The sequence below is a fragment of the Pomacea canaliculata genome, linkage group LG2 (genome assembly GCF_003073045.1).
Source record: "Pomacea canaliculata isolate SZHN2017 linkage group LG2, ASM307304v1, whole genome shotgun sequence".
Lineage (NCBI taxonomy): Eukaryota > Metazoa > Mollusca > Gastropoda > Architaenioglossa > Ampullariidae > Pomacea > Pomacea canaliculata.
In genome coordinates, this window is record NC_037591.1 from 33,111,841 (window position 1) to 33,139,747 (window position 27,907).

At 43.1% G+C, this 27,907-nt stretch overlaps 1 protein-coding gene across 1 annotated transcript in view; it reads left to right on the forward strand.

Annotated features, from left to right (window-relative positions):
• Positions 1 to 559: 559 nt before the first annotated feature.
• The window catches only part of LOC112555074, a 32,449-nt gene continuing 5,101 nt past the window's right edge, over positions 560 to 27,907 (forward strand). Inside the window, exons 1-7 of the mRNA XM_025223251.1 lie at positions 560 to 965; positions 21,152 to 21,232; positions 23,899 to 23,973; positions 24,530 to 24,676; positions 24,907 to 25,053; positions 26,380 to 26,520; positions 26,933 to 27,429. Coding sequence (XP_025079036.1) covers positions 696 to 965; positions 21,152 to 21,232; positions 23,899 to 23,973; positions 24,530 to 24,676; positions 24,907 to 25,053; positions 26,380 to 26,520; positions 26,933 to 27,429 — 1,358 coding nt within the window. The 5' untranslated portion in view covers positions 560 to 695. The remainder of the gene's footprint in view (positions 966 to 21,151; positions 21,233 to 23,898; positions 23,974 to 24,529; positions 24,677 to 24,906; positions 25,054 to 26,379; positions 26,521 to 26,932; positions 27,430 to 27,907) is intronic.

Here is a 27,907-nt window from a genome sequence, read left to right on the forward strand (position 1 = left end):
TACCTGACAGTTTTAAGTGTGCATCCTTGACATTAACATAAAACCACAATGAATATAAACTGGCAGAGAATATAGCACGATACTCATATTTCTTCTCACCCACCCACTCCCATCTTTTCCCATAGCCCGGTAAGCGCACTTGATTTTAAGTTCGTAAAGGTAGGTAAAGTGAGAGAGACACATACACAAAAACTGAAAATGTACACATATATCCCAAAAAAGGCAGCAGTGCTAAACAAATTTCTTTGATCACTTTGTAATAAAACGAAATTGAAATGTTTAATTAATCTGTGTACCATGCAATAATGCAGTCTTCGTATAGGAATCCAGAAGCAGACGACGCAAGCCACGTCGAAGGTCGTACCTTCTGCAGCTCTGCTTCGCATACATAATTCCTCTGTGTAAAATAGTTTAAAGCGTTGTGGTTTATCCAGTCTAACAGTTGAATTGACAGCTCGTCAATCTGTAATTTTTGGTATTAAAAACATCTTACCCCTGAATCCTTGTCCCCTTTCAACTGCTTCGGGCAAAGGTTAAGATTTGACCCAGGAGACCCGGAAGTGATGACCAAGCATCGACTGGCTCCCAAGATGGCGAGGGGCAAAAACAATGAGAGCGCAGTCCGTTATGGGTAGCCATCATAAGTTGAGCTGAATGTCTTTTTGGCGGTATGTGCATACAGAAAGCTGGGCAGGATGTATTTTGCAAAAGCCAGAAAACAGATGGAGGAGCAGGATATGCAAGAAGTGCAAGAAAAGTTGGAAAAATACCAGCGTGCCGACACGGCTCGAGTCCTGCAACAGGCAAAGAGTTCGCGAACCGAAGACAGCAGCAGCCGACAAACACGGGATGATTTTCGACCCGAGGAATTACCGGATGGAGCATTCGTTAGTCCCAAGCATACCCCATCGCATTCTGCTTCAGTTTCCAAATCAGATCCTGCAACTTTTTCCAGTGTAGCAGAGGTAAGGTTTTTGAATACGTTAACGAGATCTCTGAGCAGAAACAACTGCTTTCTCACATAAATATAATAATACTTTACGCGTTGTTCTTTACGAGATATCGTATAAGCATAGAAGATATGGGCATTAGGAAATAGGGAAAAGCGTGGGAACTTAAGGTGATTTTAGGTAACTGGTGTTCTGCAATGAAAAGACTTTGTTATTGATGACGACCATTTGTGGTTTAAATCAGTGCACCAGACAGTGGCACACATGTACTGTGTAACTGTCAGCTGGCAAAGAAACTGGAGTGGTTTGTGATTAGATTATCTTCATGAATTTTGAATTTCCAGTCATCTTTCCACTCAACATGTCTGTTGTTGCACCAGATTTTATTTATTTTTTTTTTAGTGTGACTTCTATGTTTGTTGACGTCATTACAGACAGTGATTCAGCTTCATCATTCAGCTCATATTCTAGCATTTGGAATAAAAAGCCACCTTAAACAGCTACATATTTTTATTTTACAAAAGAGCAGTCATTTTTGGTTTGTTTTTTTTCTTTTGAAACAGTGTGTTTGTGTTTATGAAGTTAACTATTTAAGAAGATTTACCTTAGCAGTGAAGAATGTTACCACATTTTTAAACCCATCATTTCTTACTAAGAAATCTTAGACAGAAATCTTAACTTAGTACATTTATTTCTTGATGCCTGTAAAGAATGTTAGATTAAAAACTTTTAAATTCAAACAGTAAATGCGTACAGAGAAAAGAATGAGCTGCTTAAGTGGCAATGTAACTACTGTCATATTCCATGGGGACTTTGTTATGTATCCAAAGTTAGTAAAAACAGCATGATAATAAGTTAGTGAGGGAGAAAAAAATGGGGCAAGAGTGAGTATATTTGTCCTATACAGCATCAGTGCAGACAATTTGTAACTAAAATGAATAACATATGTATTAACTGTGTGTATAGTTCCTTAGAACTTGTTATCTTCTGTCCTGCATGTATGTGCATGTACAAACTTATATCCTTTTGTATGGAGAAAATAAAGTTAATAAATAATTTAATTAGTGCTTTTACCAAAAGCAAAGAGTCTATCACACAAAGAATTTCAAAACAGTAAAAGATATATAGAGTGCCTTTCCCACCAGCGAAGATAAGCTCAAGGTGCTTACACACATGAAGTCACATAAGTACACATTTATCAGTAGGTATCAAAAGATTCTTATAAATTTATTCACCATCATTCAAACCATTCTTTATCTCTCCCATACTAACACACATAGGTCACTTTTCAGTGTTGTATAATGTTTGATATATTGACCAATAGCAGACACAATTTATTTTCTCGCTTACCCTTCATTCTTTTTAAGACCAAACTAAAGCCCAGCTAAAACATGAGCATTAAGCTATTAACATACTGCAAGCTCCTAAGTGTCTTGCAATGCGTTATTATGGACATCTGTGGACCAATGTTTTTGGATCATTTTTCAAAAATATGCTAGATAATGTGGCTGTTAATTGCTTCGTTTGTGAATGGGATATTGGCATATCATTCTTGTTGATCTGATTGGCAGTAAGCAAGTTCCTGATGGAAGTTTGCACTATGTAAGAATATATCATCTCCAAACGTCGTTCAACACACGTACCCACAGAGACACTCTCTCCCCCTCGTCCACATATACAATCATTTCCCACCACCACCCCACTTCATCTAACTGTGTGTATGTGAGACCATCCCCACAATATGATGTTGAAAGTAATCTAAAACAATATGATGTTGGAAGAAATCTAAAACTAAGTCACACCCTTGGTGTGGTTGCTTAACACTACTCTTCCCTTGTTGCCTTTGCTACATGACAAGAACCACAAGCAGTGGAGTATTATTATTGTCATTTATTAGTGTTGCTTTAAAGCAAAAAAAAAAAAAAGAATAAGCTAGGCAAAGGGCAGTATGTGATGGCCTTGAGAGGCTTAGCCTGTTTTTGCACAGTTAAAAATCTATACCTTCATGTTGTGATGTCACAATAACCACTGGTTACTGTTATGTGTAAGATGAGCTAAATCTCCAACTAGCGTTTAATTATGATTTATGTTGTGATCCTCAATACAACTCAGTGGACTTGAATTTACATAGAGCTATCTCCTAAGCCAGAAAAGGATACAATAGTGTTTGATAATATACTTAAATGAATTTGAAAAACAGCAAAGATGAATGCAGAAAAGGGTAGTGAAATAGAGTGGATGTGTCAAATTACAGTTTAAAAATCTTGATATTTCTGTTAATTGTAATATGTCATGACAATAACAGTAACAGCAGCAAAAATTATGTCTATGGGTGGGTATATGAAGACTACTAATGGAAAGTTCTATCATTTAAAGCTACATTATTTCATGTACATCTGACTCAAGATGCAAACACCCCTTCCCTCTGAACAAAAAAGCAGCAACAACAGAAGTGATTCTCACAGCTGCTTGTTTCTCACAATAATCCAACAGAAAAGATTAAGCCGACAGTGTCAGATGAATTATGCTAATCTTGACCTTTTGTGTGTGTGTGTGACTGTTTCCCTGTGGCAAATCTGAAAACCTCCATACTATACTTGCAGAATGCAACCCACTATAGCACACCCCTTCTGAATGACGTAGTGGCCACCTTACACGACAGGCAGGCAGAGGCCTGTGTGAGACAGTGAGACTAACCAATCCATTGCTGGGTGAATAGATTATGTCCAGCACTGACAGAGGCGCTTCGGCGGCGGCGCCCGCCGTTTTGAATATGAGGCTGTGGAAGTCGCTGTAGGGACCAGCCGCCTGGGCTCGCCTGAGGATGTATTTTTAGTCGCTGCTGGAAACTGTAGTCAGTCTGATGGTCGATTTTGTGTGAAAGATGGCAGCAACGGTTTAACTTGCATGGGACATCTTTTGTTCCGTATAGCACAGGTGTCGACCCTAGTTTGTGTATATATATAAAAAATGATTTTTACTTCATGCATTGCTTTTTGTTATCGATAAGATCAATAAAAATGTAAAGGACAGCGGCAGCTGGACGTAAGGTTTAGCTACATCACTTCAGTCATCATTCTTTTCCAGATTGATTAAGCTTTCCGCACAATACCTTGAAACTTTTACATATTAAGCATATTGGTAACCAAACTTTTCTTGAGTGAGAAGAGTGATCACAAAATGAATATTCACATTTTCGATGCTGCTGATTTGATTGTTCTGCCTCCCTATCTGTGTGCGCATGCGTGAGGGAGGTGAAAAATGGCCAGGATTTCCATGCCGTCTTTGATAAGCAGACTCGGGATGACAGGAGGCTAGGCTGGGTTCACTGCATGTCGGCTAGTCAAAGTCAGACATCGAGAGTCATGAAAAGGGAAGGTGAAGAACCTTTCTCGTTAAACATAGCAGAAACCTGCTTATCTTGACGCAACGAAATACGATGCCACGACGGTTAAATGAGCAGTAAAGCTCTGTCGATCAGTAAACATTTATTAGAGCGCGGGCACAGACATAGGCAGAGAGAGAAATATGTGTGTTGGGGGGTAAAGCGCAGGGTGTTGTTTTTTTTTTTTTTTGTTTTTTTTTTTTTTTTGGTTCATGAAGATGCTCAGGGCGCACAGTGAGAAATTGAATAAATAACCACAACGCCAAAAGCGTGGTGCCTGTTGATCAACAACTGACCGAAAATAGGATTCCCCCATTCCAAGGAATGTTATATGAAATAAAGGAATGTATACTTGTTTGCAGTTATGTATGGTCTATGTTTATGAGCAGTTTGAATCTGTATTTAGTTCCTCATTGTTTTTATTTGAGCGCTTTGAGTATTCCAGAGTAGAGAAATATGCTACATAAATCTGCCTTAGTAGTAGTATCATGCGACTTGAAACATTTCGTGAGATAAAAGCTGTTTAGTGATTCCCTCTGTAATGTAACATGCACATACAATGCGGAGATGTTCTAATCCCTTTCATATTTTTTAAAAGTGATTACAAAGTTTGCACTAATTGCCCCATTGTCTGTTACTCTGGTCGCTCCCTCAGCTTATACTCTCCGCACCATTTGTCAACAGCATCTCCCGGAAACTAACAACCCGTGCTTCCCTCCGCCCTCATCCCCCGCCCACCTATCACTAACAGCAGTTGTCGACATCATCCTAGTCCTAGGACGGAGGAGTGGTGGTGGTGGGAACTGATGAAGTTTGTGATCTTCTCCATCCCTCACCACCGTGACAACGTGCATTTTGTTCACGGCCAAACAATGACGTCAGTGCACAGGACTAGCAAACAGCCAACCGTGCCTGTTGTCCTGCCCTCTCTTCTCGCTTTTGTATTTCCTCGTGAGTGTGTGTGTTTAAATGTTCGAGTGGTAAACAGCTGACATTTGTTTCACTTATTACGCATGATATTGTTTACATTTCTTCCGTTCTCATTGTAAATTGAAGGCCTAAACCATTTCGATGGCATCTACTCCTTGTTACTTTTCGCTGCTGCACTCTGACGGACATCCAGTCGGCAGACTAGTACTTGCCATATTGACGGGTACACATTAATCAGTTGTCTTTAATTAATTAATAATCCATACTTTATGGCCGTGTTGCCGGTCATCCTACTATTTTTTTTTTTCTATTCCCTTACCCATCCCCTACCGGGACACACCCACAGACACTTTCCCCGCCATGTGCCTAGCTCCGGGACCCGGCAGCAGCTGTAAACGATCTGTGATGTCGAGCCTTGTGGGCAAATCTATAAATGAAGGACGTGGGCTAAACCGTAGGATCCACAGGCACTAAGTGCAAAGACAGGCTCAGATTACCTGACATGTGAACTAGTTTTGCTCTTATACTAATATTTGTCCACACAGTTTTAATTGTAAGGCTGTCTGATTGTTACAAGGGATGTCTTCGTTCTTGTCTTCCACAAAGAAGTAAGTTGTAACTGGCTTGTTTCGCGTCTACCTGCGCTATCTACGCACAGCTACCAATGGACTATTTTTCCTTGTTCGTTGGCCAATCCTGTCTTGTGACCGGAAGTCGTATGGCGAAAGCTTCCTTTTAGCGGTAACTGGCTTACATTGTGTACGCTTTCTGTGAAGAGAATACTCGGGGGTGAGGTAGGGTTGGGTTAGGGTAGAGGGAAAAGACAGATGGGAAGGGAGAAAGAAAGTTACAAGAGCAGACACCATCTTCCTCAACTGCTCTCCTATTAACCTTAACCTGCAACCCGTTAATATAATCCCCTCCCCACCCCCCTCATACGCCTTCGCTACCGCCGTCTTGAAAGCTTCAGTGAGCGAGTTCTCACCGTCATTAATCTAATATCCCGAGTAACTCAGCACCGCTAAAAGCTTATCACACCTCTGCGTTTTGTTCTTCTCGGCCCCATCAGCAGGAAGCACGTCTATCTTGAGGGCAAAGGCTTAATTGCAAAGCAGGCGCCGAACCCATTGCTGAGAGTTACGCACGCAGCCGACTGTCAGGAAGTCGCGGCAACAGTGGCATGATTTCCCCGGAGGTGACGTGGAGGATCAAGGTTCAGGGTCATTAGAAAGTAAGTTAGCGCTCCTCTGGGGAATGGATAGCTGAGTGATGGCGTCCGAACTGCGAGCACCGGTTCGATACCCGTGTAGCGCGGCAAACTTTCCCTAGTCGACCCAGCTGGCAGGAATGGGTATTTTACTCCACAGAGGGATGGGGAAGGTAAGGCAGCGAGAGAGAAAGATGGGCGCCACCCTCACATAAAGCTGCTTTGAGATAAATGACGCCTCACTCAGGTCAGGGACGACCTTTACCTTTAGAGCTCCTCTACACACTGGTCCAAAGAGCAGTGGGTTGGGGTGGGGCCAAGCAAGAATCACCTTAGTTACCCGTATTCTAGCCTGGGCACACGCACACAAAATAATAATAAAAACCCTACGGAAACGGTAATGGTTGGTAAAAGATATTGACCCGCCTCCTCGTTATTACTAAATAAATATGTACGGAGCTTAAACGGATGATGTTAAAGGGATTTGATGAGGTTCTCTGGATGATTGTAAGACGCTGGTATGTTCAGAAGTGGTTGTGAACCACGAAAAGGAAGCTTTTATTGTAAACGCTAGTCCTATTGACCTGATCCTACAATGACAGCTGAGTCTGCTGCTTATTGTACAATCATATAACATTTTTCTTAACGAAAGCTACTCTGTGGTACACGATTTTGGGAGGAAGCAGCTTGACTATACAAAAATAAATTTCATGACGGAATGACCGGACCATCAACCCCTGAGAGTTATACGTTATGGAGATTCTTCAAGTACTTGCACTTGGTTTTGCCACTGACTCACACACCCACGCACCAAAGAACTGCCATGAGAACACCTGTCGTAGGAACCTTTACCTGTTGACAGCTTTGATCCCAACGACGGCAAGACTAGCTAATGGGATTTCCATGGGGTTCCTGGCTGAGAGACTAGCCATGACTGTTGGTGGGGCTGCGCAGTCCGCCCACAAAGCTGTTGGTTACGTTATTCGGGGCTGCCTTTCCTCTAAATGTTATAGTTTAGCTTTATTAAAGATTCGTGATAGCCATTTGTATAACTTATCGGTCACAAGAAGGCAACGCGATACTTAAAACGATACAAAGTGCGCAGTTCGGCGTTTATGATTTTACATAAATCCACGGTTTTCATCATGTATTCCGAACGCGCAGTTTCTCAGAGGACAGGAAAGGCCTGTCTCAGAGGTCTAAAAGGTTAATCTGAAGGGTTTGTTCTATTTATAAATAAAAGAAGGGACACATTGTGAGGTAGATGTTTTTGTGATACTTATCTGGCTGGTCCTTAAGATAACAGTCGGAGATGTATGAGAAGTACCTTCTAAATTAGCTCGTGAATCCTTGAACATAGAACACAGCGCCCAATCTCCCGCCTTCCCCTTCCCCCACTTTTTTTTTTTGACGTGTGGAAATAAGCAAGCATCATACTCCTTTATTGGTTGGTTGGTCGATTAATTGATGGAGTCTACATGCAGAGCAGATGGAGTCTTATTCTAACAAGTATATTTTTGACATAGTGAATGAGGCCCCACGCACACTTTTCAACACCCTCTTCCTGTCAAAAAAGGCATCACTGCAGGACATCGTGTAATAGTCGCATCTCAAAAGACTCGTACTTTAGAAAAGAAATGACAGTTCTTCCAGACGACTTGAGATTTGTTTCTCATCGTTTCACCCTTCCACCATTACCTACCCTTTACTACCCGGGGTAGTTTCTTTACGGACTGCTTCTGGAACGAAGGGGAACGCAGCGCCAGCTTTGTGTTTTCTTCGTCATCAACGCACCGAGCATGGGCGACATTCCCAGTGCGGGGTCACGGAGGGCACGCTGTGCTTGCAGCCTCACCTGTCTGCGGGGCCCACCTGGAAGCTTTGAGCGGCCTGTGCAGGAAGAAAGGCTCCTCGCCTGACTTCATTAAGATGCCGGCGAAGGTGTAAATAGGGAATGTGTGTTATGTGCATCCTGACGTTTCCTTCTCACAGGAAATTGGAAAGGGGAGAGCGGAGCTTGGGGTGGCTGGGGGTGGGAAACGTAGCTCTTAAAGAGCGTTGATGTGATTGTTGTGTGCGTGTGTGAACACACGAGAGAGAGATTGCTACTTATTTAATATGCTGGGCGCTCCATTTTCCATCGATCTCTTTTACATTTTATGATTTTTTTTTTTGTATATCCCGATATATGCTTTTCAACTACTTTGTATCATCCTTTACCACCCCACTCTAAGCAGATTAGGATGGGAGGAAAATCCCCTTTTTCGGTTAGAAGGGTTGGGTGGGAAAACCCAAACAGCTGACGTGATCGATCATTGTACGCACCATCCCAGCTTATAGAACAACACGAGAGCAATACGTTTTCTTTATGATCGGGTTAAGTTTATTCTAAATAATAAATCCCAAAATTCTGCTACATAATCATGATTGATTTTCAAGTTATAAGCCTTCAAACATCAGCATTCTCACCTGTTTTTATCAGCAATCGTAGTTGATTTTAACAGCTCGTGCTTTTGTATAGTTGGCGCTGCTGTAGGAGGAAGATCTCTTCGTTTTATTGAAAGTCCAACTCTTGCCTGTACTATATAAGTGTGTAGATAACAATCGATTTTGAAATGTTTTGAGAAAATTCTTGAGTACGATGTGGGGACACAGTTCACACGGCACGTTTGTACAAATCAGAGGTCTGTACATACAGGTTTCTGAACAGAGGTAATCCACTGGCATTTGTTGCCATTATCTTTAGGATTTTCTAAATGAGTACTAACGCTACCTGAGTGTCAAAGAGAACATTCAGCAACAGCACATTGTGTCCTGGTCTGTTATTTGCTTTTTTTAAAACCGAGGACTACACTTTTCGAATCGAATTCATCCCATGTAGACAACGGTATTTTTAGAAATACTATAGTTTTGTTACTTCCTGTTTTCTCGACAGATCCAGGTGTTATTAGGAGAAAAATATTGATATACTATTTCTTGTGCATCATCGTCATAAAATACAGCTGAAATGTGCTTTGTGATACTTTATGCTCTATTTCCAGCGATTTTCGCTGAGGTCTTGTGTTGTTCTTTAAGGACTGTTTATTGACATAAAGAGGAAGAGGTTTGACAACTCGTTTCTCTGAAATAGAGCTCCCTAGCCGGCATCGTAATCCGGCTTCTTGTCGTGATGTGCGGGACTACTTATAAGTGATCGGTTCCCGTATGATACGTTTTGTCCTAAATGGGAAGAAGTACAAGACCGTTTCAACGCAAACCGACATTTGAGCAGTCTCGCCAGGTATAATGTCAAGCGGTAAGTCCTTTAGAGGATCCACACTAATATAGTAGTCTACACAGTAGTCTACACGCCTCCGTGACCATAACTGATAGGGACTTAGAGATCAAAGCTTGTCTGTCATACGAGGGTTTCAGCTCACCAGCAAATGCATAGCGACATGCACACACACACGCTCGTACGTTCGTTGCCTATGCACCCGTATGGTTGCCGTTGCCCATGTTGGTGTCGCCACTGGTGCTGGGGGCGATAAACTGTCGGCAGCGCTAACAATAGGTCTCTCCTTGTCAGGCGACCGCCACGACCTGACCATGCAGCATTGTTTCCCTGCCACGTTTGTTCGTCTCCCTTGCTTACTCTGCTCCCACACTCCCTCCTCTTGCCTGTGCCTCATGAATAAAGCAGCTTAGAGCCCTCATCACCTTTCCACACAGTAGTCGTTCTACTCCTGGGTGTCTCGCCTCCCGTATGCACCTACCTACGTGCCCTTTACCTTTGGGGCCTGCACTTAGGATGGGGAGGTTGCCAAGCAAGAATGTGCACGTATTAGGACCATCCGAACTTGATTGAGCCTGGCTCGTCTGCACCCTCTCCCTGCACCAGTCACACTTGAGGTCACCGGCCACTTGAAATGGTGCAACGAATGTATTTGTGTAGCTGCGTGGTTATATAATGTCGCAGATGAAAACCTCATCACGCGGTTATGCAAAGTGTTCAACATCCGCAAGTTTTTAGTAAAAAACACTTGACCTTCTGTTGATACAGCTTCACATTTGTGCTATTTTTCTGGTGTTTTCCACGTGATTTCACTCACGCACGCACTCACACGCAAGCAGAGAGCAAGAGAGGGAACAATAGCTGGCTTCGGGACCATGCAACAACAGCAACAAAAAGTGTTTCCGATAAACTAATGGCATAATCTCCATGTTAGAAGGTTTTTCGCTGCCCCTCTTCCATAGTTTGAGCATGTGTGTGTGTTTAACATCTTCGTAGGCGGTTATTTCCCTACCTCCTTTGTCTTCTCTCTATTTTGGGCAAAAAGCTGGGAAATAAATAAATAAACGGCTCTCATTCGTCACGTTCGTCTGTCGGAGGATTTTGTGGGCAAATAAAGATACGCGGAGGAAGAAGAAATCAAGTGCTGATATAATCATTCACATCGCTCCTATTACCTGACTCCCAAACACCTCCAATAGCAGCAGCAACAACAACAACAACAATGGAGAGTGAAGAAAAGTCATTTTGAAATGTGCATGAAAGAGACTGGGGATGCGTTTCAGAATTCTTATGTGCTTGCGGCTGTGAGAGAAGGATGGATGAGGTCTATTTCTCAGGTAAACGCTGTGAACGTGATTAGATTAACAGTGCCATATAAAAAGGGAATGTCAAGTGACAGGGAAATCGATCACAACGCCTCTTTCGTCCATCACACACATACATCCATACGTCCATCGTCGTGCGGCATTCAATGCTACTTTTACACCATTTCATTGGCGATCGCACACACACACACACACATATATTTCATCGGCGATCTCGATTCAGGACACATCAGCACCAAATCCACCCCACACACCCACCCCCAAACCCATTTTTTCCCTTTATTTTCTCTTTCCTGAAATTTGCGCCGTTGCGTGTCTTTACCTTTTCCCAGCGTTCGCCGCAATCTGCCGCAGAGACGATCGATTGGCGGGTCCTCGCCGTCTTGCTTACGAGCCGATCTTCTCGCCTTATTTATTTTTGTTTTTTGTTGTTGTTGTTGTTTTTTTCTTTGTGGGCTGGAATTTAATCGTGCTAGTGTTGGAGCAGCTCAGCGTGCAAGGGCTGTAGGGAAGGATGGTGGAGCGCTCTGTCCGTCTGCAGGCGCCAAAGTCTTCTCTTGAAGACTACGTCATCAGATGTGAGATTGGCTTTTTAAAAAAATATATTAAACCGATAGGTTCGCTTGCGACAACTTTATGCTGGCAGACATGCGCAGAGCCCTCGTTGGGCGAAGTTAAGTTCTGGAATCGGCACTTATCTGCTGCCCCCTCTGCCTTTTTTTTTTTTTTTACAATTCTGCGACGCTGAGGTAGTTTATCGTGTCTGAGCTTGTGGTTTGTTTGGCAATTCCCAGCTTGAGTTACGCTCCGAGCAGCGTAAAGATTCGACGAAACAGTTTTGCGAGTGGTTTACTGATTGCCAGTCGTCGGTGGCCTGAAGCTGCGGGAAGCCAGCTCCCTATCGCGGTGCGAGCAATGAACTCACCTGGCTGGTGACGACCTTTGGATCACGCAAGGTTGGGGAGAGAACGGCGAACCCACCTGGGTTGGTGACATCCATTGTGAACGGCCGGATGTAGCTGTTTTCTGTGGTCAGAGGTGGTCTAGAGGCAGTGAATCACGCGAGACACTAGCGGTCAAGGCTGGAGTGACCGGCTGGTGATTTATTTAAAATCTTCGGTGAGACGGCGTCCACAGTAATTTTTCTTGAAGCGCCATACACGTGAACTAAAGTCTGTGTCAAAGGAGATTCCCAGCAGCCGATTGGGTTACTGGGGTGTGGGTGTGAATCATCAGTAATAAACCAGGCAGCCGTCGGGTTTCGAAACCGATGGGAGTGCGGCTGACTTTTGACACAAACGCTAATAACATACCCGTTTAAGCCCAGACGCACAATTTTTGCATGTCGTAAGGAAAACTCGTTTTTTAAAAAGCTTTTATGATTGTGTAGGTTGGTAATAAAGCTCTAGCCACTTATGTCTTTAGATTTTCAAATAATTTTCTGTTACTTTCTGTATTTTCCCCCTCCCCTTTCTGTACATACATGGCTTGACTAGGAATAGATATCTACATAGACTTCAAAACAGTTTCACTAGTACATAAAAACGTTGTTAAGGATAGTTTAGCGCTCTTCTTGTTGTATGGTCGACATCAGAGGGTTCGGGGTTCACATCTCGTCTTGGGACACATTATGCCACCTATTGGCAGGGGTGGCTTTTGGCTTTTTTTCCGGTTACTCCGGTTTTTTCTCCGACTTCCATCATCCCTCTTCCCTCATCACCTCTAGGTAGGAACATTTTCCAACCAAGTCTTTAGATAACGGAATTCATCACGATAATTATTTTTCTTTTAAGGCATATTGTCGAAAGCTTTATTTCACAAATTTCCGTAAGCTCAGTCGTCTGTTTTGCCATAATACACATACGTCATTGGACTTGCACTTTAAACTTTGACACCGGAAGTAAATATTCATTTCCTGATTTCCGCAGAATTATCGATTCCGGGCGCCTGAGAAATATCGCCTTCTCGAAACCTGGATACTGATGTATGAACGGCCACTCGCTGGTTACTGTTGAGGCTGGACAAGCTTTTTTGAGTTGAGGTACATTTCAACAAATTCCTTACACTGCCAGAAATCATCTTCCATCAAATATTTCCCTGTGGCAAAGTTATTAGTGAAAATTGAATTGATGCTCTTGACCTTTAACAGACATAATAAAATTGCAGTAAGTTGAAACTTGTACAAAGATGATTAGTGGCTGATTTGAACAGAATCGTCATACAAGTTACACAGGATCAGATGGTTCTGAAAAAGCACAGAGTGCATACAGTGTAACACGCCATACAAAACACTGAAAGAAAACCTGCACACGTTTACTCTAAGGCCATATATAGTCTTCTATGTTGGTAAACACCACACAAAGATATAATTAAATGTCGACATATAACGGACAATAAAATGCAGGAACAAGTACGGAAGATAATGTGAAAATGCACTTTTTTAAAGCAGTTATTGATAATGTTTGTTTTTTTTTTTTTTGGAATATTGACCCACAAAAGTAGAATACAGTGATACCTCGGTTCTCGAACGCCTTGACTTTCGACCAAATCAGTATTCGACCAGGAAATTCGAGAAAATTTTGTCTTGGAATCCGAACAAATATTTGGAACTCGAACATCCGAACGTCCGAGATGAGCCGAGTTGAGCCGAATGGCGTTCATTCGGCCCAGTGCGCCTTGCTTGCGTCATCAGTGTGAGTGCAGAGGAGAAAAAAACAGCAAACAATTGACAAATTCTTCCGTAAAGAAATCAGACAAGCAACTGCAGAGCAAGATTCTGATTCTCCTCAGCAAAAGATACAGAGAACAGAAACACCCGAAGAGCAGTTACCCTCTGTTTTTATTGAAGAGGACTCCCCTTCAAAACAATAACCATCCCCCTTCCCTCCTCCCTCCACATTCATTCTCTCCTGCCATAAAGTTTGGTACAGGTACAGTAAATGTAACACAATTTACTGTACTGTACTGTACAGTACATTTTATTTTTTTGTTTGTTTGTTGTTTTTGTTTTAATAAATACACTTTCATTTCTTATTTCTTGTTGAGACTCATGTTTTTCTACATATTATATACAAATTAGGCCAGTAAATAGGCATTTTCTGGGGCTTGGAACGAATTAATCCAGTTTCCATTATTTCCTATGGGTTTCATTGCTTCGGTTCTCGAACAATTTGGTTCTCGACCGTCCTCCCGGAACGAATTATGTTCGAGAACCGAGGTATCACTGTATAGCCTAATACCTCTTTACCTACCTCCCCCCACACACATCTACCAGTATGCGCTAGCACACGTGCAAAAGAGAGAGAGAGAGAAGTCTGATTAATATTCTGTGGGAAGTTGACTGCATAGTCTTGCTGTTGCTGTAGTCGATAGTCAATTTAGTTATTGTAAAATATCCTCGATGAACAAATTGCATGCACCTTGTGGATTGGAAAGTGTGTGATGCACCTATCCTCCCATATCCTTCGCATACAAGTGGTTGCGATCGAGGGTCATGTTTCTTCTTGCTTTCGCATTATCTGTCAGCTTACCTAGTCTCCCCCAGTCCATCCACGGATATAAAAATCCACACACAAATCACACACACATATACATTTATTCCATATATACATCTGGCTGTATATTTGCTTACCTAACAGGTTCTGTCCATCAGCAAATTTGACGATAAAAATGTCTTGCTCCACCTTCAAGCATCTGGTTCTGGAATCAGAGGCATTTATAAACACGGTCGGCCGTCAGTGGCACAGTGTGACTCATCCTGCCGATAACCCGTCCTGGGAGGATAGGGGCTACCTACAGACCATGGTCTTCCCACGAGTCGTTGCTGTCAGGCATCACAGCGAGCAACGTTTGGTTTCAACCACCTTTTACCCAGCCAGTCTCTCACACACGCACTCCCCACCCCAACCACTCGGTTCCCAGTCTTTCTCCTTCCAGAGGAACATAACCTGCGGTTTGGAGGCAAGAACCAGATTTACCTTCAGTTCATTCTCTGGACAGTCCAACCATGTGAAACATTGTTTTGCTACATGGCTTGAGACCCTGCACAGCTGTGCCCCTCCCTCCTTTCCCGACCTCTTCCAATCCACCTTGTGATTCATAAATTGCTTTCGCGTAGAGACTGCCACGAGAAGACACGACAAACCGTTTCTTAGACACCAGGATTGCTGATAAAACACGCTTTCTCTAATTGGAGAGAGAAAGAACATTGAATTAAAGGAGAACTAACGACATATGCGTGCGAAACAAAACACTTGATCGACTGATGGGAGTGGGGTCCGATTGATTTGTGGTGTGAGTAAACTTGTCATGGGATGTCGGGTAGCTTGGATTGTTCGCAACTGTTGGGCGTAGTGGTGGAGGTGTGGAGGAGATGCTTGCTGCGTTCACAATTGTGTGTGTGCGTGTGCGCGCGCGCGCACACAAATATATATATATAATGTATGGTGGAGGGGGAGACAGTAACTAATGCAGAAAGCCATAAAGTGGTATTATCTTTTGGCTGGCGATACCCCCTAACCCCATCCTCCCAGCCCCAAAACCCGGACCGGGTGACCGTACGAACGAACTTGTTTGGAAGCCGTAAAAAATCAGAAAACAAAAGCAAAGAAAAAAAGATATACTAGCAAACCAGACCTGATGTTTCAGCTCCTGCCCATGCGCAAACAGCGTCTCACCTGCGAAGGTGACTTCAGAAATAAACACGGTGAACAAACACGTTGGCCCTCTTGGCCGGGCCCGACCCACGTCCCTCCGCAACCCCGCGGCGTGTCTGTGTCCACGAGCAAGCGGCGCGAGTGCAGTGTGACCTGACCACTTCCCTCACCCCCCACTCACCTGACTCTCATCCCGCCTGTCCGGCACGCACTGAAAAGGTAAGTCAGACCAGGGAATACGGGGGTTCGCTCCCACACCCACCCACCTACCTTCCCACCTCTCCGGCGGCACGGAGGCCGGCTGGGGTCAGGATGACAGTCTGTCTCTCTGCCCGGTGACTGGACGGCCGTGGTGCAGGTTTCTCTGGTCCCAGGGATGTTCAGTCTCTTCTCGTCGAGCGGTAAGGTGCTATTTACGTAAAGCGGGAAAATATACTACAGATGAGGGATGTGGAGGTTATTTTTATTTTATTAGTAGTATTTTTTTTTAAAGCTGTCTGCGCACCGATTGAACCGAAAGCTGAGGATATGAATATGATTGGTGATTCATAATTCAGCGCTTCGGCTGCCTCCGATGACGAACGGAAGCAAATGCGTTTATGGCGGAAGTGCTGAAGTTGGTTGATTTGCCTGGAAGTGCTTCCACCAAGTGATTTTGCACTGTAAAGGGCAAGAAATGATGGATGTGGGAGGAAGCCGGAGAAAGTCCTCCCTACCCCTCCGACGGCCATGCTTGCGAAAATGGTGTCACATGCAGAGAGCGTCCCGAGAGGAGATCTGAACTTTTTTTGTTGGGTTATCACTGCAATGGTGGCAAGCGAGTGTTTTAACCGCTACACCACCGGACACCCCTGGATGTGCTGAAACGGCTCCCCGCAGCCATAAAGAAGCCAAAGGCAGAAACTCGTCGTTGATGGATATGGGATGGAGGTGGGGGTTATAAGGGAGAGAAGGTCTAGTCCGGCAAAAGTGACTTATTAGCAAAGCGTTTAGTGCAGCCAAGCGCCTCGCTCTTTTCAGTGCATTTGAAGGTAACCTCGCTTGCGCTTTGCGACCATCCTCTCTCACATCGTGCTTTTTTTTTTTTTAATCTCCTTCCTGTTACTGTAAGTTGCACTAGCATGTTCATTATGGATAACGATGTATGATGAGTTGTTAAATTTTATTTCAATGTAAGTCGTTGGCTGAGAAATGTTTTGGTTTGTGAATAGCCTCGTAGGAGCCTGCATGTCGCGCCACGAAAGGGGGAGGGAATTGGTGTAGTGGGTATCGCTTCTCGACAAAGTCGTGGCGTGTGAGGGTCCCTTTATTACGACTGTGCTGATACAGTCTGCACACAAACGCAGAGTGTGAAGATGCCTTTATCATGTCCTATGCCGATGCAGTATCCACACAGTCGCAGCGTGTGAAGATGCCTTTATCTCGTCTTGCACTGCTGCAGTCTGTGCCTTTTCCCCGTCCCTTACGTCTGTGACGGGGCGGGGAGGGGGATGCTGGCGGGGGAGTACGGGGGCGAGAAGACTGGGGACAGTACGCAGGGCACGTTTGTCTCGTTCGTCTGCAACCCATCCTCTCGTCTCCAGGCTGGTGAGGCTTTGCTTCGCAAAAACAAGTCACTGTTTGACGAGAGCCAAAGAAATCCAAAGCGAGGTTAGGTGATGAAATTTACCCTCACCCTCTGCCACATGCACGCACGCACGCAGACAAATAATCGATCGAAGTGTTGGTGGACGGGGTTTGTTGGTGATGGTGATCGATAGTGGTGAGTAAGGGTGTAGAAATTCGAGAAGTCATCGACAGCAACAGTTTCGATCATGTGACTTGCAGACTGCATCGTCGACAAGGTCTTTTTTTTTCCTCTGCGATCTGATATTTCCTCTAGCCCCGCACCTGCGCGTACAAGTACACCGTGGTGAGGAAAGGTGAGGTGATGGGAGGCAAATGCGTTCAAACCCTTTACCCATACGACCCGGCACCCTCTGCCAAGTTTTCCTCCCTCAGACATAAAACCTTTAGCAAAAGTCGCCGATGCGTCATTGTGTCTGTCTGCTGATGTTTGAAGCTCCCTGACTAGAGTCAGACCAAGTGTGTCACCCATAAACTCACGAGCCCTAAGACAAGTCATTAACCCTGTTGCTAAGGGTCGTAACTGCCCATTCTGTCGTGATAACGAAGAGTCAGAACTGCATTTTATTTTTGTTAGCCCGGCATGCGCTAGTATTTAAGAAAATTTCCCACACATTAAGTCCCGCAGATGGCCATCTAGTTTAAAGTTAGCTTTGTTACGCTCAGATCCTATCCGATCTGTCGATATTTGTTTGTTAATGCATTTCAGATTTGTATGAATGTTTCTTGAATAAAAGCATTGTCTACTGGACTGTGAGATAGAGGGTTAATGTAATTGTTGTCAAATTGTATATGTATTTACTAGTTACTCGTGACTTAGAGCTTAGCTCTTTATGCACCTGTAAACCACTTACTCCTTGTAATGGGCCGATGACGTAATCAGTTGTTCGTTCGTTCTGTCGGTCTGAGGATAGTTGGATGCTAAAGCAAACACTTTTGTGATCGCTTGACACTCGAACCCCAGCATACCACCAAAATGGATGTCTGCTCACAGTCCGGTTTTGCCAATAGCCACCTGTTTATTTACTCATTTACCCCGAGTGTAGTTCGCTTCAAGATAGTCTCTGACACTGCTAATCGTTGACATAGTAATGATGTGCCTAGTTGGGTAAACAACTTTTTCCGATGTTCACGGAGGTCCTGGTGGCAGTTTTCCCGATGTTTGGTGACCCCAAAGATTCCTCTCGCCCGAGAGCTCGTGAGTCAGACTCTGGCCGGCGTGCACTAATTTTAGAGCTGACGTCCATGACTTCGTCTGAGTCCCTTGCTAGCCAAGACACCAAGGTGGCTGAGTGGGGCAGGGATGTGTCCGGATCCCTGTCCTCCCCACTCCCTCCTCTGTCGCTCACTGTCCAGTTTCTGTAGTCGAATACATCAGCGTGCTTGGCGCCAGGGTAACAAGCACTTCCTGTTTGTGGAGTGTGCGTGCGAGAGAGGTGAGATGCTAGAGACAGTAGCACGGTCCACATCTCACCACCAACAGAATTCGATCGACGTCAGGCAGATCAGCCATTGCGCATGCGCACACAAAAGCCGAATGTTTTGTCACCTCGCGCCAACGTCCTTGTTGGATCACGTGATCAGAGTGACGATGTAAATAAATCGTAGCTAGCGTGAGCATTCTTGCATCAGAACTTAGGTTTGAACGCCAGAGACTTTCGATCAAAAACAGTCTGTCAAGTCTCGTGTATATGTTTGTCTGTCTGTGTGTTTGGGCTAATCGATGATTGAAATTCCCCGAAGACTTGCCAGAATTCGTTTGTAGTGCCTCTATATTTGGAGTCTCAGAACTCCCCTAGGTGTTCATTCTTCTGTCAACGTCCTCCCTCCACTGGGACTATTCACTACAGGCCCTCAAATTCCCCATCCGCCCCACCCTTGTGGTTGGGGGTAGTGGGGAGGAGGTGGGCTTAGCACTTAGCAATCAAGGGAAAATAAAAAAAAAAAAAGAAGAAAAGCCTTGTTTGCTCCAGGGTCCTTCCTGGCACACCTTTCTGGTTTTGTTTAAACTTCTTGGCATGAGGCAGTGGCTTGGACTATGTGCGGAAGACAGCGAGCTTGTTAGTCCAAGTGCCAGACCCTGGATTCTGTGCAGCATTCGGTGGCAGCCAGCCCAGTATGCGGGGTCACGGCTGCATGTTGCATGTGCTAGGGAAACCTTTGACGCCGACAACCACAGGGTTGGCTACAAGGTGAGGCATTGAGGTCCACTTCTGGTGCATAGAATTTCTGTTCCTTGCAAGCATCTTGCAGTCTGGAACATGTAGGTGCTTAGATAATTAAGACACTTGAATATATTTTGATCCTACTCATCGAGAGAGGACATTGATAAACAAATATTACGGACCTTAAGGTTGTTGTTTTTTTTTAAATACACGATGTTTATATGTCAATGCTTTGTACATTTCGTTTTTAGAACTCACTGTAGGTGCATATCATGAATTTCTTATCCTAAGTTCTCGTCATCTTTAAGCTTGTTTGAAAACGATTCAGCATGACAATGACTAACAGAAAGAAAAACTAATATACTGTCTCCTTAAATTATTCAATGTAGATTAATCAGTTGCTGCTGCTGATGATCTTATTAAGTGCGGGATCTCAATATGATAAATGCAAAATTTATATTATGCATACTCACTACCTAAGGAGCATGTTCGTAGTGCTTAAGAACAAGAACGAGTCATGGACAACATATGAGGGAAACAGGAACAAGCAAACAACACATGAACGACGGATGGATAAACAACAGTACTGATGACAAATAAAAGACAAATAAAAAAAAAAACGCACAGAGGACCCGAGTAACAAGAACTGAGAGTATCGTGAAATGGAAGACGAGTAGGGAAGTAGCAATAATGGGAAAAAGTTAAGAAGGTTGTGAAAAAGGACTAGCATTGTGTGGACTGTTGTTAGGAGTAATGCTTAAGGAAGAGGGATGTTTTCATGGCACATTTAAAGGATTCCATTGTGGGTAGGTGGCGGATACGGAAAGGGTGAGAGTTCCATTGTTTCGCTGCACAGTCACTAACAATCCTGTGACCACATGTTGTTCTGGTGACAGGAATCGTTGCGCTTGGTCCTTGGCAGTTTTCAGAAAACTGAAGGTGATGTGAAAGTTCTAAATTACTGTAGCTCCTGGTATGTAATAAACTGAAATAACAGCGATCTTGTAGACAAAAACTTCCCCGGTAGTTTTTACAGCTTAACCTGTTCGAGGCAAAATGACCTTTTTTGGTGTTGAAGTCGCGTTTCCAGCTCAGCTACTTCTGTTGGTGGTATCCCACACTTTTTTTTTTTCTTTCTTAAATCAGTCATTTGTTTTCTGCCACCAGGCACCTCAGATATGGGTTTAGCAGCAGGGGCCACAGCAGCAGTAGAAGCTTTCGATGTTACATCTAGCAGGTCTGCAAACTAGCGAGACAAAGTGTAGCGGCGGCAGCGCCACCTGTCCCATGTTATAAACGGGCGAGTCTTTTTAGATACCATCAAATCTGCCAGGCCTCTCGTAAAATAAAGGTCTTTAGAAAAGAAAAGCATTGAGAGGGTGAGGCGTGCTGAAGCTAAAGGTGTGTGGGGGAGGGATTCTCCCAAGAGGTTTCAGTGGCGCCAGGCTGCAGTAGGAAGGTTCTGCATTTAGAATCTTCTTTTGGTTGACTTGATGTTAGATGTTCAGATGCCAGCTCGACGGTGGGCTGTGACAGGTGCAAGTGGCGAGAGATGATTTACATGTGCCTACATTTAAAAGAAAAAGAAAAACAAGTGAACGCAGTTTGTATGTTTCTTTTTTCTTGTGTTGCAGTACATCGGGTCGTTCTCCGTGACGGGCACAGATGAAGATGCGAGAGCCAGGGTGGTGGAGACGCAGCTGCAAGCTCTTCGGGTGGGTAAACACGCCGCCTACAGCGCCATCCACGTTGTGACGATGCGCGCGATAACCTTTCACCCCGTTTTTACTCTCGCGACTGTAGCTAGGGGAGACCCTGTTCCTCGTGAGAGAAAGAGAGTGCATGCGTGTATGCACCGGTTGTGCCTAGCCATCGTCAAGGATCTGTGCCTCTTGCGAGGAGTGAGGGGCAGAAGAAGCGTACTTTTTAACTCTCTTGCTACGCTTATCGTGAAAAGAGATGTGCCAGGGTCGCCAGTGCCGCCTGGGAACCCGCGGCTCCGCCGAGGAAATGTCATTCTAAGGCCACGTAGTTGGCGGGACTGAGGACGGTGCAGCACTTGGACAGACCGCATGTCTGGCACCGCACACCACTTTCCTGTCTGGATGCCGAGCTAAGACTTATTAACCTAGAGTGCAGTGCGGTGGTTTGACACTTGCATTGTGTTTGTGTGTGTGAGAGAGAGAAACTGGGGTGAGAAATAGAAAAAGTGTTGGGTTTGCTTGCACTTGATACAAGAGGGTACACCCGTGCATTTGCGCGAGCCTCCTGGATTTTCAGCCCCCTCTGCTGTGGGTGACACTGGTCTCAGCACTGTACAGACCTCGCTTGTCCTACCTGTTAGGCCGACCAGGCAATGGGCGCATAAGGTAATTGAGGGGATGAAAGAACAACGAAAGAAAACTCTAATCACATTGTCAAAAATCAAAACAAATACTTTGTCTTAGAAATGGTGGGAATGAAAGTGGCGGCGTTAATGACAAATTTTATGAGACTGCAGCCAAACTCAAAAATAAGTACTCGTCGACATTGTCATTGATCGTGGGTAGCCAAAGGAAACCTTATCAGCGGGTGGCTTTGATGGGGTAGCGGGGAGAGGAGGGAAAAAAGGCACAGCATGTCGTTTCCGGTGGTGTGGTGCACGCGTGGTCTGCTTATGAAGTGCGTGCCAGACAGATATGAAACGCCAGACCTGTCCCCAGTGAGACGTGCTTGGGGGTATTTTCCCCCTGGAGGTAAGGGTTGTCGCCACACCCGATTAGCTGCATTTGTTTTTGTTTGCCCTGTCCGATGCCCGGCGTCGTTTAATACCAGTGATTACATTACTCAGCCAGGCAGACAGGAAAATTAAAGTGAGCCAATGCCCAAACAATGCTTTAGTGATGGCGGGGTAGCAGATTTAAAACAAAATAGAGAAAAGGGAATCAGTATATTTGTCTTGAAATAGACTAGAACTGAGTATATCAGAACTGAGTAAAAGCTGCCTAAATTAATAGTTGTTGCTGCATTGGAGGCTGCGATATGCCAAGGTTAAAAGAAAAAAAAAAAAAAAGTAAAATAAGACCAACAAACAAAACAATAAAGTCCAGAAATAAATACAGATGATCAAACCCAGTAATAAAGTACAAGCATCACAGATGCTTTCAACGTTAAGTCTTTGAGGTGTATCATACAATAGCTCTTCCCAATTGCCCTCCCTTCAATAAAAATGTTTTCACTTGGGTTTAGCCTGTCACAAGAGGCTGAGCACAAACAGATTATTGCTAACAGTTCTGAAGTATGCAAAAAGGCAGATGGCTGTAACATGTTTATTGCTAAATATTCAGGCTTCATGTTTTATTTTATTGTAGGTATTGCTCACAGATTGGTTTCATTTCTCATGATGCTTTCCTATAATCTTTTTTGTTCACGCAACTTCACAGAAGCAAACAGTTCCTGATTTGTTTTAAGCTCCTTCTTATTAAAACCTGAGAGGGTTGATCCTAAAAAAGCCTAAATTCTAATTCATCTTCTCACTTTTACTGTGAAAGTTGGACTGACAGTGTATTTCTATGCTGCAGTTTATAAAGGGACCAAAGAGCAGGTACACATAAAGTGGTTGCTACAACAAGTATTTGTTTAGAATCTGTTAAACTACATGACAGGCAAAAGATTTCATTCATTAGGTTTTCATGGGAGAAAGAAAAGAGGTCTGTGGGGAAGAGAAAAGACAGTATGAATAAGCACCTTTATCTCTGTGTGTGTGTGTCTTTAGCATTGGTAAACCGATTATCAGAGGATCCATGATATACATATGCAGGCAGGAGAGAAGATTCAGCTGCTGAATATAAGGTTCTGTTAGTTGTAGAAGAGGCTGCAGGAAAATGAGAAGAAAAAATTGCAAAGGAACAGACTCCGAAGTAGGTCACACATGCTGGATATTTTTGGAAGCAACGGGCAATCTCAGAACTGATGGTTTGGGGTTAACACAGAAATAAATAGATCTGCTTTGGAATTTTTCCACAAATGACAACTATTCATTAGAACATTATCCAACCAAGAGGTGACTTCCTTTTCTTAAAAGTAGGCATGACTGAATGAGCTAGAGAATCTCATTCACTGCTCAGCATACAATTGCTGCTCCTTAACCTTTGAGGATAGCAAATAACAATAATAATAGGATTTGTAGAGTGCATTAAGTCCAGATTGTAGCAAATAACAATAATAATAGGATTTGTATAGTGCATTAACTCCAGATTGTAAAGCATGTACTGACTCCGCCATGTGAAGGACCTTCACTTTGGTGTAGAAATACATATATGTATATACACACACATGCATGACAACTTACGAAAATCGCATAAATTGTTTTCTGAAGATTCCATTGTTGTATTGTTTTCAGTCTGTAACAAAAAGCAAGAAAGTGGTCTTGATCATCTCTTTGGGTGGTGTCAAGGTGTTCAGCAGTGATTTACAGGTAAGACATCTTCAAGCATGATGGTGTTAACTATTCCTGGCTTTTAGTAGGACTGTGTAGAGTTGTCTAACAAAATAAGCCCCAGAAAGAGAGTTGTTTTTCTAAACATAAGTATCTTCTTCATATTTCTTTAAATATTGTGTCAACATATATAAAAAGAATGGGTGTGTAGTATTTGGTGAAGATGCGAGTCAAAAAGTACAATACAGGTCTCACAGCTATATTGGTTTTATCATTATCCACACCCTGGTCTTGCCATATTTGGTAATTCTTGGAAGATTTCTTCTGGGTACACTTCCATAACTGACTCTTCCTCTTTTCTTTCTTAGTACCTGTATCATTTCTTGTATTATTTTGGTTCTGCATAAATGTGTCTCTTGTTGTCGTCAGGTGAAAGTATATTTTTTTCATTAATTCAATAACATTCAGAAATAGATACCAGCACTTTCTTAAAAAGGATGAATACAGAGGACTATAATATTTAGTAGCTAGTTTAGAATTTCTTTGTTTTTCTCTGGCTAATTGCAAAGTATTGGCTGTTGGTCTTTTTCCCCAGACACTGTACATGTTTCATGAGTTGAAGCGAATAGCATATGCAACTTGTGATCCGGATCACTGTCAGTTCTCTTTTCTGGCAAGGGAGCCCAAGGGGCAGATGAATCTGCAGTACTGCCATGTATTCACCACACTGACACCAGACCAGGTAAATAAATGCATTTACAATCACATTATTATTGTAAGTTTATTTTGAATGCCCGTTGTAAACAAAAATCTGTATCTCAACAAAATTTGTTTTAAAGAATTATAATAACTTTCAGTTAGTTCCTTCCTATTTTATTTATGCATCTAAGTGAGTTGATGACACTTAAAAATATTTGAGGTATCAGGCATTAAAACATTTTTTTTTTGTAATGCATTTGCCTCCATTCCTAGGCAACAGAACTAAACACCATAATTGGCAATGCATTCAAGATGGCTTATGCTCAGCAACGAGAACGTCAGCCTACATTCCATGAGTTGATTGAAGCACAGGTGGCAGAACAGAGAGCAAAGTTTCTTGAGATTGAAAAGCAAGCCCAGGTTTGGACTACAACTTAACGTTGAACGAATAACAATAACGTTACTCCTAAGTTTTTCAGGGAATGTCAATATGCTGATCCCAAGAAGAATTAGTCTTCATGCCTGTATTTATAGGAGAAAACTGGCAAGGTTGTCAAGACAAATTGTTATTTGATTGGTAGATCATTTTTCATATCTACAAAATGTTCATAAAATGTGACAGAAAATTTATTGGTAACAAATGCAACATTTTCTTCAGTTTGAGTAGGTAATGTACATTCTTTTGTACATGTGACTGTCACAATGAAAATAAAAGAAACAGAAGTTGTATAGAAAAATAATATACTGATGGCTGGGGTAAAGTTTTCTTGAGAATTGTTTTCGAAGTGTATACACACTTGTAATGATAAAGCTGCATGCTCTTATTGGATTTTTCCTAAACAAGACAAACCGGGTCATATATAGAAAAATTAGCCAGGTATCCAGGCATGATACAGGTGATGTCATATTCTGTCACCTAACAGACTGACAGTGTACAGGGTCTTGGAGAGTCTGGGACATTTCTACCTAAAGAGTTCCTTTTGTACTCTGGGCTTATGAAGGCATATGCAAGTTAATTTGGCAAGGATTTGATATATTTTAAAGATAGTGTACAAGGCTGCCATCACAGCAGATCAGAATGGAGGATGTGAGACTCTGGTGGGGTGGGGTAAGGGGGAATTTATAAATATGAATATATAAATTTAGGGTGGTGCCATCTGCCACGCAACTCACTCTTTCAGCACTCACCCCTCCTGCATTCCTCAAGCACCTTCTGGTTTTTCTACCCTCTCAAACTGACAGTGATAATGTCCCACTTTGTTCTGTTTTTTATAGGTACATCACATTTTGCTCCATGTGGTAGACTTTTTTCATTTTATTTAGCACTTTAGAAAAAGTAAACACCAATAAAAAAAACAAAGTGCTATGAGTAATATACACCAACCATAGTCCATGACCTTCCTATAGATGAGAAAGATGTTCCTGCTTGAATTGGTGAGGATTGGACAAGTGTGGATTTTTATGGGTTTCATCGGCTCTCTTCTCTCTCACACACACTGTGCCAATTCTGTTTATAAGATTTTTTTGTTTGAATTTTACAGTGTCAGACCTGAAGCAGCTTACATTTTTTCCTAATTTGTTAATGTGAACTGAAGTAGTTACTTATTGAGTAATGTAAACACCAAAACAGTGTCATGCTAGTGTCACCATTGCTGCCAAACAAGAAAACAAACAATTTCTTACATGCTTTGTATGCCTAGAGCCTGCCATTAAGTAGTTCATGACCTCTGGGTGTCTTGTTAACAGGCAGAGCTGCAGCGGAAGCTTGCAGAAATTGCACGCCCTACCCCATTCTCCCAGCAGGCCATCCAGCGCATGGAGCAGAGGCGGCAGGCTCAGGAAGATTTGACTGCAGAGCCAGAAGTTGTAGGCAGACAGAGGGTGTGGGTGAGTTCACAAATTGTTTATTTATAAGACATAATCAGGCCATCTTATTGAGGACTGGGTACATGCTTTTCCCTGTGTCCATCTGTTGGTTTTGATTGTAATACATTTCTGCTTATCTCTTGTGCTTAAGTCTTCAGTACCATTGTCCCTATCCCCCTACTCTACCCACACCACCTTCATGACATTCCTTTTCAGAGCTGTTTCACATTTTTTACTGGGTGCCAGTTTGAGAAATATTTACATCTCAATTCAAATTTGTATATACTCCGATTTGGTCCAAAGCGTTTTTTCTCTCATAGACTTCCGAGCATCATGTACATCATGTAAATTGTTTGCGTTTTAGTGTTGATTACATAGCAAATAGTTGTGCTGATTGTCAGCCATAATTTGATGTTGCTAGCTTCATGTGCAGGCCAAGCAGGCAGTGGACAAGGTACAGCATAGATTTTCCCTCCATGAGGTCAGCATGCCTTCTACTTCCCAACCGATACCATCTCGCCTCAGTGAGCCACATGCTTTGCCCTCCTCGAGTTCTGACAAATCTGCAAAAGGAGCAGGTGGGGGAAAGTCATATGTGCACAAAAATATCACCAAACACAACTCTGCCCCACTTTTCCCAGCCCAGCTTCCTTCCCCTAGCGATGAGCCGCCTGCACAAGGGAGCAGGTGTCGTGTGTCATACCCCACCACCCACTGTCAGCACAGGCCATTCGAGTGTCCATCGAGTCCAAGAAAGATTCCAAATTCAAAGGGTCCCCTGTCACTGTGCTCAAGAATGAGATTGACCGCAGGTTTCTTTCAAATGGGTGCGAAACACAGCCAGTCGAACCGACATCCACGGCAGCAGCATCGTTGTGCCTTGATGCAAGTGAGAGGGAAACAGATCAGAAAGCCGTCAGACATGAACAGGTGAGATGAGATGCATGGGTAGTTTGAGGCTTTTAAGCCTGCTTCTTTTCTGTTTGTTTTGTTTCATGACATTCTGCTTGTTTCCTTTACCTGTGCTATTTATTTATTATTTTTTTTTTTTTTTTTTTTTGGAGTGATGTATTTATAAAGTTGGTTAACGTTTAATTCCAGTTAAATAGCTTTTGTCAGTTTTTTGTTTAATTTGGTGTCCTTTTCATTTAGATATCAACTTTTCACTTTGTTTGGTATGTATGTTATCTATGTTTTCACATGTCAAGAAGGATGAAATGTTACACTTGTGGGAGAAGGATTTTTCAGAGCACTGGACAATTCAGGAGTGTTAAGACAGCACAGCGGGCAATTTACAGAGCAGAAAAAGCTCTCTGTTTTACCAGGGGAGACAATTTTAAAAATACAGTTTTTAGAATAAAATGGCTTAGCATCAAGCTGATAGGACATGAGGCAAAGTAATTTTTGA